The sequence below is a fragment of the Ochotona curzoniae genome, unplaced genomic scaffold (genome assembly GCF_017591425.1).
Source record: "Ochotona curzoniae isolate NIBS_2020 unplaced genomic scaffold, NIBS_Ocur_1.0 patch71, whole genome shotgun sequence".
NCBI classification, from domain to species: domain Eukaryota; kingdom Metazoa; phylum Chordata; class Mammalia; order Lagomorpha; family Ochotonidae; genus Ochotona; species Ochotona curzoniae.
The window spans coordinates 70,193-82,735 of NW_024467052.1; the positions used below are offsets into that span (position 1 = coordinate 70,193).

General features: G+C 49.0%; 1 protein-coding gene across 8 annotated transcripts in view; it reads left to right on the forward strand.

Annotated features, from left to right (window-relative positions):
• The first annotated feature begins 245 nt into the window (after positions 1-245).
• The window catches only part of LOC121168168 (phospholipase DDHD1), a 69,450-nt gene continuing 57,152 nt past the window's right edge, over positions 246-12,543 (forward strand). For 4 of the 8 annotated variants that reach the window (XM_040998005.1, XM_040998003.1, XM_040998004.1 and 1 more), the window contains exon 1: positions 246-1,260. In XM_040998005.1, the coding sequence (XP_040853939.1) occupies positions 399-1,260 (862 nt within the window). In that variant the 5' untranslated portion in view covers positions 246-398. Of the gene's footprint in view, positions 1,261-5,079; positions 5,740-11,642; positions 11,649-12,543 lie in introns of those variants that run through there. The other 4 variants (XM_040998007.1, XM_040998008.1, XM_040998013.1 and 1 more) reach the window with 4 other exon arrangements.

The window sequence follows — 12,543 nt, forward strand, 5'->3', positions numbered from 1 at the left end:
AGAGAGAAGGAAGAGGGGAGCTGAGTGGCTGGCAGCGGGCGACCTCGGCCGACCTCGTACCCCTCAGCCTGAGGAGCAAGGGGGCGGGGCCCGGAGACGGCGCTTCCGGGGCGGGGCGCGCGGCCCGGGGGGCGGGGCGGGGCCCTAGGACCGCCTACGTCAGGCAGCGTGACAAAGGGGCAGGGCCGGCGAACGCGGCGGCACCGCGCGCTCCGAAGGGGGGCGGAGCCGCCCCCGCCGCCGCCACAGCCGCCGCGGTCGTCGCCTCAGCACCCTGTCGGGATTTGAAAGATTAGGAACTCCCGGTGGAGAGGGCGGCGGCGTTGAATGTGTGGCGGAAGCGCTGGGGGCCTCGGCGGCTGGGCGCTCGGCCGGACAGCCGGCGGCGTCTCCACAGCATGAACTACTCCGGCCGCGGCTCCCCGCGGAGCCCCGAGCATAACGGCCGGGGCGGCAGCGCCTGGGAGCTGGGCTCGGATGCCGGGTCGGCGTTCGGCGGCGGCGGAGGCGGAGGCAGCGTCTGCTGCTTCGAGCACCTGCCCAGCGGGGACCCGGGCGACGGCAGCGTGCCCCTGGCCCTGCTGCGCGGGGAGCCCGGGCTGCACCTCGGGGCGCCGAGTTCCGAAGACCGCAGCCACCCTGTGGCCCTGGACCCGTGCCTCAGTGACGAGAACTACGACTTCAGCTCGGCCGAATCGGGCTCTTCGCTGCGCTACTACAGCGAGGGCGAGAGCGGCGGCGGCGGCAGCTCCTCGTCGCTGCACGCCTCGTCTCCGCAGGCGCCGCTGGGCCCGGCCAACTCGGGGGGCGGCGGGGCGGCGGGAGGGGGCTCCGGGGAGAGGAAGCGCACCCGGCCGGGCGGCGCGGCGGCCCGGCATCGCTACGAGGTGGTGACGGAGCTGGGCCCGGAGGAGGTGCGCTGGTTCTACAGAGAGGACAAGAAGACCTGGAAGCCCTTCATCGGCTACGATTCGCTCCGCATCGAGCTCGCCTTCCGGACCCTGCCGCAAGCCACGGGGAGCCGACCCCGCGCCGAGTCCCCGGACGGCGATCATGTGTGCGGCCCGACCTCCCCGGCGGGCCCGGCCTCCAGCTCGGGAGAGGAAGACGAAGAGGACCGCTCCTGCGGCTTCTGCCCGCGCCCGGCGAGGCACGAACCCGTGATGCAGGAGCTGGTGAACATCGAGCCGGTGTGCGTGCGGGGCGGCCTCTACGAGGTGGACGTGGTCCAAGGAGAGTGTTACCCGGTGTATTGGAACCGTAAGTGGCGGGATGAGCTACCCACACCCCCTGCCTCCTAAGGGGGCCCGGGTGGGCTTGGGGACTCGGCCGCCGCCGGGAGGGAGGCGCGTGGGGCTCGCCGCAGGATGGAGGCGGTGCAGCGCGCCGGCAGGTGAAGGGTAGAGGAACAGATGGAAGGAGCCCGGCTGCCTGGGGTCAGGAGGATTTCTGCAGCCTGCGCTGTGGCGTTGGGGGAGGTTGAAGGGGATCTCTCCTACGGAACTGTTAGGGACTTATGGAAAGAAAATTGATCCGTGGCGGGAAAGGAAAGGAAATGGAGTGTTGGCGCTCGGGGTGTCCGTGGGAGTGATTCTGGCAGGTGGGTTCACGAGTCCCGTGGAATACTCGTCTGGGACCCTGGCATGTTTTCAGTGTTGCCCTTTCATCTTGGTAAGCCACAAGCCCTGTGATTCAGTTTCCTCATCTGTAAGATGGGAAGACGTGTGCCTACTCACAGGGTTGTTGTGGAAAACGAGAATGTCAAGGGCGGGCTTGGGGCAGTGCGCGGTGCCAGTGTGCTGTGCGTGTTCCTTACACGGCACCTCCTTGGATTTGTAATGCAGAGGGAGGAAGGAGGCAGAGGGCATGCGGCGACTCCTGCAGAAGCAACATGCAGAGCCCCGTCATGACAAGCTGATGGCCATCAGCACTCTGTTGCATATAGATTTCGTTTTTGTGAGCCCAGTGCTCTCACTTGCCTTCGGGGGTTCTGCTCCGTGTTAATTGTACGTGACCACGGCGGCTGCAGCTTGTGCTTGTGGGTGGAGTGCATCAGTCTTATCTGTGTCCCCTTGGAGGGCCTGGTGCAGGAGATATGCAGCAGCTAGCTGGTGAATTGCATCAGTGATTCTGGCGATGTGTGAAGCTGAGTTACCATGATAGCCTTAGGACCAGATAGTACAGCATGGCGTCAGTTCCTATGGCACTGAAGGCGTTGGTTCCCGGTTTTGTTTTTTTTAAGGTGAGGTTCATGTGGACTCTGTTAAATGACTCCTTTTGATTATAAGCCCATTAAGGTCAGGATACTGCTTATATTCATTCATGCATTCATTCAGTCCTATTTATGAGTTAATTGTCCGCAACACAAAGTGTTTGTGAACACACTAGGAAAGGTGGGGTAAAGAAAATGATCTTTGTGCCCTGGGGCAGGGGTTTCCACTTAAGTGTTTCTTCAGATGACCTAAACATCACTGTAAAGGTTTTGTTGTTGTTGTTTATCCCCTGAGCATAGAAGCCCAAGGACTTGGTTGAGCCACAAATTTGGATAAAAATGCACATCCTTGAGGCGGGGACAAGAAACCAAGAGCAGAATCTTCCTCCTGGGTTAAATGAAACATATTCACCTGGAATAATGTCTGATATTTGATTTTTGATAAAATGGTGAATACATGCATTGTCCATCAAGATTTTTTTCACAGTGGCTACTTCACAGTGATAGCAAATTAACGTTAGCATGTTGTATGTGAGGCAATGAACTCTGGAATTAATGAACTTGTTCAAGGTCATTCCGAAAGGGAGGGAGCAGTTCATGAATCTCGAGGGGGATCCAGTGTAGACGCTGCGAGTTTCTGCCCCCTCCAAGGTGAGGGTGTGAGAAAAACTTTCCCAGAAGATAGGAGATCGAGTGCTACAGGGTGAATTGAATCCCTCTCCCTGTGTGGGAAAGGCCTTCCAGCCAGGTGGTGGAACAGACTGGAAAGACACAGGTGCGTGAAACTGCTGGGCCTTCTGTGGCAATGAGGGCTGCCGCAGCAGGGGCCAAGACAGTGGGCTGGGTCTGGGATGCGGGCGCCACAAAGGTGGAGATTGTGTGAGGGCTGCTGTTTGCTCCAGGGTAGGGTACACATTGTTAAGAGCACCTGGAAACGAGAGACATATCCAGGGTAGCTGGGAAAGGAACAGGCTGTATATTGTTATTTGGACTTTGCCTTGTGAGTCACTGAGAACCAGGTAACTGAGCGTTCCTGTCACCTAGGCCTGATGCGTGACTAGGTCAAGGCTGGATCGGAGGAGTGGAAGCATGGTTATCATTGGGTTGCGGGTGATGTAAACTAATCCAGAAATGATGAGGGCCTGCCAAAGTCAACCAGTAAGTAGTTGCCTCAGATCTTTCCTAGAACAGATAGGCTAGTAGGCTAGTTATAGCTTTTAAATTATTGTTAGCTGTGATGACAGCAACACCTGTTTTATCCACTTGTTTTATCCTCCTTTTAGCATTTTCTAGATAGTTCGCTGGATATAGTCCTGTAAGCACCCAAGACCCATACATGGGTTACAGTGAAGACATCATATGCCTTCTGTGGTGTCCCGTAATTTGCCCTGTCTCCCAAAGTCCCAAGGCACTTTGTTCTGATGAGCTCCTCACATCTCTGCAGGCTGAGTTTTCATGACTTCGTGGGAACATTCGGTCTCCCTCTTCAGGCAGAATTCTTCATAGATTTTGACCTCCTCCCAGCTCTACTTCACTTTTCCTTTTCAGTCTTTCTGGACGCTTTATGGAGAGTGGTCATGAAAGGTGCACACGAGCAAGGCCCCATGTAGGATTGCTTTGGTCACTTAGGTTTCTGTTGGCGACTTGAGCCCTCTGCATCTGGGTGTCAAGAACATGTTAGTTAGGAATCAGAAACTGTCAAGAGCTACAAACCACACTTTTCTTCCCCTTCCATCCTGCCCCATATTTCTGGAGTCCTTATAAGTCCCATTTGCATTATGTAATTTTAAAGCATTTTCAGTTATAAAGATTTGGTTTTTATTGGAAAGACAGAGTTACGGAAAGAAAAGGAGAGACAGAGAGATGGTCCACCCACTGGTTTACTCCCCACATGGCTGTAGTGACCAGAGTTGAGCCCATCTGAAGTCAGGAGCTGCGAGTCTCCTCCAGATCTCCCACATGAGTGCAGAGCCCAAAGCTTTGGACCATCCTCTACTGTTTTCATAGGCACTTCAGCAGGGAGCCGGATCAGAAGTAGAGCAACCGAGACATGAATTGGTTGTTATATGGGATGCTGACACGACCGACAGAGGTTTAACTCACTGTATCACCACACAGACTCTCATTTTAAGTTTAAAATACTTGAGTAACTAAGTAGTTGTCTTCAAGGAACATTGAAATGAAGGGAAACTTATGTTTGCAATAACATGAGATGTAAAAATTCAAGCTTTTGCTTCAATATGTGATGTTTGCTGACTTGGCATAGATGTACCCATGTTATTCAAGTGAGCTGCAGTGCTGTGTGTGCCAGGCCTCCTGGGGAGCCCCAGGGCCCCAGGCAGCGGAAGGCGCTCTCTGTTAGTTTCTGCCTACAGTGAAGCAGGCCTGTAGGTAGTAGGACCCAGGCAGCACTGACATTCTTGAGCCTGATATATTCTGGAGACTTGGGCTCTGTTTAGCTGCATTGTCCTCATTATCCTCCGCTGGCCTAGCCTGGAAAGCTGCCGCGCCTTGCCTTGGAACTCTGGCTGCTTGGGTTCACAGAGCTTTGGTAGAAGTCGTCTGAGAATGCTCCACCCCAACCAAGTGGGCTGCGGAGTGTGTTTTTCAGCACAGGCACGTGAATGGTGGCGATGTGTCTGCAGGCACTAGCTGGCCAAGGCCTGCTGGGCTTGTCCGCCCTCCGCACTGTGCAGTTAGCTTACAGGCTGGTCAGATGCTAGCTTTTGACTCATCTTGTTTGTGTATGGCTCCAGTGTAAATAATACATGTTGAGCCAATGTTTCATACAAACATTTAATTTGATATGCTTGTTTTCCTTGTTTCTGTCAAATTCCGTCCTCTTTTCTTTCTTCCTTTATTGTTTTATTTGCTGTTGTTTTGTTTGAATTGCCCTAGCACTCCTCATGGTTTGTGTTTTTGCTGTATTGCCTGTTGTCTGGAACCCTAAGGCTGATGCCTTTTGCAGAGACCAAAGGCAAAGCTGGATGGGCTGGCCCAGGAATTCTCTAAAAGTTAGAAACATGAAGAGGAGAACAGTGGAGGCAACCAGAGAAAAGAAAAGGGATGTGTGGACAGGATAGCTAAGATGAAGGTTATTGGCAGAAGAGGCTGGAAGGTGCATCTGGTCCTTGGGGAATCTCATCTGGAACCTTTTTTTCATGGTTATGACTGAATTTAAACTGTATGTGTAATCAAGAAAAATTATCAACACTGATAAAGGTGTAGACACAGCCAGGCCCTTTTCTGCCACAGTTTATTCCTGAAGCTTGTCTCCCTATAGGTAGAAGGAGGAAGAACATTTTGTATACAACATATACACCTAAATCTAGTCAAGCTTCTTGGGCAAAAGGAAGGATCTTAAATCACTGAAAATTATTGGATCAGCGGAATGAAAAGCATGACAGAGATGCTTTTTAATACCCCTGGTTAGGGGAAAAATGAAAATCACTGTGGTAAAAGGTACCATTTGCATGTGCCAGAGAACTGAAGAAACAGAGTAGAAGATTGGATATGATCATATAAAGGTAATTCTAGTATTTTTTAAATAATTATTTTTTGATGCTAATGCTTACATAGTTGAGAGGGAGGCTTGCTCATTTGGACCACAGTTAGGGTAGGGAGGGTCAAGGAATGGGGAAAGTGGATGAGACAGCCACTTCCAATCTCCTTTTTTCTTCTGATGTCTGGGGAGTAGAGAAAGAAGGGGAGAGAGCCACTCCCATCAATACCTAGGAATGGGGAAAGGCCACTGATGGCATCCCAGGGTCCTCAGTGTGAAGCATGTTCTGAGGGTATGGCTTAAGTGATTTTGATAGTTCTGTAATGCTGTGGATTTTATTGCTCCAAGGTTGGGGAAATTCTTCCAAGGCCCAGTGGCTGACATGATCTTCCTGAGTCTCAATTCTCTGGAATACTTGTCTGGGAGAGCTGTCCAATTTGTTCTGCCCTCCGTGGTACTAGATGTCTTCTGCAGGCCTCAATGAACTGGTTGTCATGTCCCCAGTGAGCATCTGGACATGTCATCCACTGCAGAGGCCTCAGCAATGTGGAGACCCTGTTCTGACACATGCACACAATGGTCATACCATAGATCCTGTGATTTTCACTGTGTTTGGAGTTCTGAGTCTAGTTTTCTGGTTGGAGGGATCCCCAAAGAATTTTTACCTGAGGTGACCCCAGCCTGACTTCTGTGTGTGCCAGCCAGTGTGGGATCTGGCTCAGTTCATCACCCACAACCAGCCTACCTACACACTGTGGAAACTGCAGCCCTAGTCGAAGCAACCCCCAATAATCCCCACTAGTCCTGCCCCCGGCCCTGTTTCCTGTGTATGCCAATTTGTGCAGCAGACTGGTGCTGTCTGTCCCACATCCCATTTAGCTTTCGTATATGTCAGTGGACACTAGCTCAACCCAACTGACCCCACTTTCTAGCCCACACTCATGCCGGCAGTGCCACCACCTGTCTGGCCAGGCCTACCCCCAGCCTGGTTCTCATGCTCACCAGTGGGAGTTGCAGCCCATCAGAGAGGTGCCCACAGTTTCCCTACTGGGTCCACTCCCAGCCCTGGATCTTGTACTTTCCAGGTGGTTCTATGGTCTAGTCTGACAGGACTTTTCCCCAGTCCCAAAACTTGCCAGCTGATGCTATGACAGAGCTCAGCCAATCTGCACTTACTCTGGCTCCTGCATGCACCAGTGGATATGGTCACTTAGCCCAGCCTGGCTTTCCTGCTAATCAAGCTTACATACAGGCCAACAGGTGTTGTAGCCCTGCCCAGCCTGGCCCGCTCCCAGTCCCAACCCTCACTAGTAGGAGCTACAGCCTAGCCCTGCCCAGCCTGTCCACCCTGCCCCCAACTCTGGCTTTCATTGTAAACTAGTAGGTGTGATAGCCTAGCCTAGTTTGGCATGGCTGCCACCCCATCCTGATTCCTGCATATGTCAGTATGCTATGGTTTGGCCTGCCCCTGCCCATTCTGTTCTTATCAGAGACAACCCACACACCTGCCAACAAGTGAAGTAGCCTTGCCTGGTCTGACCAACACCCAACCCTGACTCATGTTCACCAGTGGGGAGGGAGGGTTCACCAGGGGTATTCCCCCAGTTCTCCCACCAGGCCTTCTCCCAGACCCAGATCTCACACATGCCAGCATGTGCTAGGCCCTTAACCAGCGGTCTGCCCCCAGTGTCAGCTTTTGTGTGTACTGGTGGATGATTGCTGCCTATAGCCAAGCCTGGCCCACACCCAATTCTTGGGTGTGGATGCAGGTGCTGCAGCCTAGACCAGCCCAGTCTGTTCCCAGCCCCAGTACCCATGAGTGTTGGTGAGTTTCATGGTCATGCCTAGCTTGGCCCATCACCACCCCAGCCCTCAAGCAAACCAGCTGGTATGGCAGTCCCACAGGGGTGAGCCCACAGTCCCCCACAGAATCTGCTCCAGACTCATTCTCCTGTGAGCTAGTTAGTGTCATGGCCTAGCCTAACATGGTCCACCCCCTGCCCCAACACTGGTGAGTACTGGAGTTGAACCCTGCCAGGCAGGCCCCCCCATTGTGGCTTTTGTGTGAGTAGGTGGTAGTTGATACCTGAGCCCAGCTCAGGTCTCCCAAGTGGTCAGGTGTATTGTTTTGGCCCCGGAAAGTCCTCTGGTTTTCCTCTTAAACCACCCAGTCTCAGGCCTCACTGCTCACCTGTCATGCTCTCCCTCACCAGTGCTCCCCATCTCCTGCCCCGCTTCCCTGAGCAATTCACAGCCCCCCATTCCTGGTCCCCTGGAGGTGTGGCCCCTGTCCTCTGGCCCCCAGTCTGGGGCCCTGCCTGACAACCCAGGACCCACACATACTTGCGCACGGGTTCTCAGACCCTGTGTTGGTGTGTCTGTGTCTGCCTCCCCCCACCACATGTCTTAAAAACAAAAAATAGAATAAGCGACTATGCTGGCACACTGGTATAGTTAACACAGATTTGGCATTAACCAGGCCCAGAATGCCCTGCAGTTAATACTTGCTTTTCTCCCAGCAGTATAATACCTGTGTAGGTGCAATGCTACCTACACAGGTGCCTACAGCTGGGGAAAGGTAATTCTGTTTTGTGTAGTGCTTTCCAGTTTTACCAGGTTGTCTACAAGAGTAAATTATATGTTCATTAATAGGCTCTAATTTATAATCACATGAACATAATCTATATAATCATGGCTCTTGTATATTCAGATAAACTCTTTTGAAGAAAGAATGTAAGTATAGAGGTAGACATATCTGATGTTACTAATTTTCCCTTTGCTTCTTTTGGATCCTCATTCTGAGTTTTGATGCAGAATAATCCTTGAGCACACACTATGCTGCAACATAAGAGTTGTAAAGTTTATGCCTTGGAATGCGCTGCTCCTTAACTGCACGGGATGTAGTATTAGAATTACTTCTGAGCCTTAGCAAGGGCAGAGCTAAGTGCACTCCCACCCTTGTATTTTGTTACTTATTACAGGCAGTCAACTTTTAGTTTGTTTTTTATTGACTGGATCCATTACCCCTGTCTTTTCTATAGAATTACTTCTGACTAGGGCCACAGCATTCCTTGCCTACCTGATTTACCCACTTTGACCTTTAGTAAAACTTGGTTTTTAACATCTGGTGTGCATTTTAATCTTAAGTATGTCCAAGTTTGCTTTCTGATTTGAAAACAGTCTTTACTTTGAATCAAAGGAGCATCATCAGAAAGAGAAAGTCTACTTCAGAGAAAACCAGAGACTGTTGAGCAGCACTCAGGCCAGGCCAGCTCAGTGTGTCTGCTCAGGCACTTTCTATCTACTGCTTAGATCAACCCTTATTAGATGGCTAATGAAGATGAGTTTACGTGTCTGGAGAGCTTGTCAACAGATGCTTGCCTTTCTCAACATTCGCTTTGTACAGCCAACCACTCTTCGTGCTTTCTGCTGAAGATTAGCACAGGTCACCCTTTTTCAGCTCTTTCTTTGCCTTACTATAGAAAATAGTGATACCTCATATCTTACTGTGTCTTTTTTGATAACGTTGCAGTTTATTCTTTAACCTGTTTTTTTTTCTTTTTTTTTTAAAAAAAAGCAATGTTGTGTTACGTAACATTGTCTATCACAACTGTTGATGCGGGATGGGAGGATATAACTGTACTGCCTATATAAAGAATGTCCTTGATCTGGAAATGCTGGGCAAACTGGTTTGAATTCCAGTTAACTGGCAGAATTCTCTGAGTTGTAGGAAAAACCTACAACCCGTAATGAATAGGATGGAGTGCATGTAAAGGATGGACCTGATTCACATTTGTTGCAGGTCACCTCTCGCCCTACCGCAGTTCCTCAGTCTTATCTCTGCCACCTCCATTTTCATTCCTGCTGGATTCTGTAGAGCCAGAGTTGTACTGAGTTCTAGGATGTGAAGGACCACTAGAACCAGGCTGCCTGGCCCAAATCCTGGCTCTGCTGTGTGCCCTCTGTTCGATGTTGTACAACTTAAAATTTATGGGCTTTTTTTGCCTTTCTGTAAAATGTGGACTACCCTGTCTACCTCTTAGAGTTGATTAGTAAATGAGTTAAAGTATTGAAAGATCTTGAAATGTCCCATGATGAATAGTAAGGTCTGTGTAACTGCTGGCTTTTACAATTTCCTCATTTCCTGCATTACAACCCGCTTAACATTCTTGGCCCTCCTGTTTGAATTTACTGACGTGGCATTTTCTTGGCCTGCTGTCCTTGATCTTCAATCTTAAATCGGCCCAACACTAGAGCTCCTGTAACTGCTCCTGTCTGTGAGGAGGTATGGTCTTTGGTCTCTTTGGCTCCAAAGCTGTGCTGAATTGAATCTTCCTGGTCCCGTGGTCAGGGGTACATGGGTCATTCTCTTACAAATCCTCTGCCTGTGGGAAAGGACCAGTTATTTCCCATGGAAACATTCTAAGTACTTGAACATCTGCTTTCTTTTGGTAAGTAGATCTTGTTCACAAGCATGGACAGTACTGACTCCACTCTAAAAGTTCATTTAGCTCTTCTCTGCCAGCCAGCTACTTTACAGTTTTCTAAAAGAGTGATCAGTTTTTAGTTGAGGCAGGGCCAGTCATGTTCTTGGTTTTCTGCCATGTTGGCAAGAAGAAAATGGCCCACAAATCCTGTGATAGTGAAGGGACCTCGGCATGAGAACTTTGAGGGATTCCTTCAAATTGACCTGCATTTAAACCAGCAGTATAATAGGAATGGCAGTTAGATTCTGGCCTCTGGCGTAAGATCTGACTGGAATTATTCTTGAATGTGATCCTAGTTGGTGGTGGGGAGGGGAGTTGTGGCAGCCTTCTGCTAACTCAGCATTGGCAGTAATAGCCGACATGGGCTCCAATGAGCAGATCTTTGTTAGACTACCTCAGTTTGAGTCCTTGAGTTAACTTAGCTATGTGACTGGGTGTATGTTATCTACCTGTGACACAGTTTCTCCTTTGGAAGTGGAGATCATTCCTGCCTCCTGGAGTTATGATTAAGATGATTATTTTTACTAGGATTCTGTGCAGATTCATATATGTAGTTCATGTAAGCACAGTGCCTGGATCAGGAAGTGTTACCTACTTAAGACAGGATGACATTCTTGCTTTTGAATTGCAAGCTTTTGTCTTCTGAAAGTTAAGAAGTGTGTAGTACACTTGGCTAATTTGTTAAATATGAGAAAGCTATGGCTCCACTAGAATTACTTTAGCCTAAACTTGGTGGCTATACATATACATACATTGGTACATACTGTGTTGAGGGGATTCAAGAGATTTATGGGAAAATAGAATTAAAAGATGAAAAGTAAGCTTTATTGCTCAGCATAAGCTCCATCAAATTGAAGATTCTTTTTGTCAGTAATGATACCAAACATTTGGTCCATCCCTAAAGAATTAAGTATCTTAGGATTTAACCATGTCAGTTCAGTCCTTTATGTATTATTAACTGAACAAAAATGGTGACTTTTCAAGATCAAAAAAAAAGGCAGGACAAATCAGCATTGTTAAGTGGATGCTTGATTACTTCCCACTGTAAGTTGCCATTGTTTGATGAGAGCAATGAACAGCAGTAGAACTCTATTGGTCAAGTTTTCACAGATACTGTTTTATTGTTTTATTTATCTATTTGCTGAAGTTTTGGATAACTTTTTCTATAGTCAAATATGAAGCACATGTTACTGTTATTTTATCTCCAAAAAGTTGATAAAAGCCTTAAGCTTTTAAAAAAAAAGTTGCTGTGCTCCTTGCTGCTCTTTTTGGCTGTTAGAGAAAGAGAAACAGATTTTCCATCTGTTGATTCACTCCCCAAATGACCACAACAGTTTGGTCTAGGCCAGGCAAAAGCGAGTAGCCTAGACCTCCTTGTGGCTCATGTAGACAGCGGGGGCCCAAGCCCGTGTGCCATGCTTTGCTGCTTTCCTAGGCAGGAAGTGGGGTTAGAGCAGAGCAGCCAGGACACAAACCAGCACTGGTACAGGTTGCTGGTATTGCAAGTGGCAGCTTTTACTTTACTGCATTGTACTACAACACTGGCCCCTATGACTCTGACCTTTACTCTTGAATCTACTTATATTTTGGCTGGACTAGCCTACGTTTTGGTAGCCAGTGCTTTAATTATGCTGTGTCTTCAAGATCACTCTTATAAAATCATGCCGTCTCAGAATTCTTCTAAAAAATGCTTCAGGGTTTTGATCTCAGTTGTTGAAAATTTTTACTGAAAGCTTTTTGCTCTTGTCTACAAGTGATCTAAGTGTAACCCTTTTGGCATCTACCCACCAAGCAGAAAGTTTATACTGCCTTGATTGTTCTGTCAGAATTGTGCAAACCGAGCCAACTGAGCTGTCTGTGGTGTTGGCTGTTGTTTCTGCTGTTAATTGTAAATCCTCTCCAGTTTGGACAAGCAGGACTAAGTTGTTTCCTGGCAGGTGTGCAGTCTGTCACTTTGGCGTCTTCTTCATTTGTGAACTGCTGACTTTCTCCAGAGAACCAATGATTTCTCCATCATCCTCTACCTACACTGCACCTTAAGTTTGATGTTTTTTCTAACTTCAGTTGTAGGAGAATGCAAATTGCTTGGATAGTAGTAGTTCTTTGCAGACTGACACCTTAGCGTTAATGCTCATACTAGAACCTGAATGAACATGTGTATTTGAGTTTATTTTGGCACAAAAGAAAAAAAAATGCTGCAACCTGTGCATGGCTTTTCCTAGTACACATTTTCCAGTGATTTGAAAACCAACCCCGTGTCTGTCCCTGTGTTCATCTTGAACCTGCTCAATCACCCGGTGTTTTGAGCATCAGAATGAAGTGTCCCACTTGAGGAAACTCCA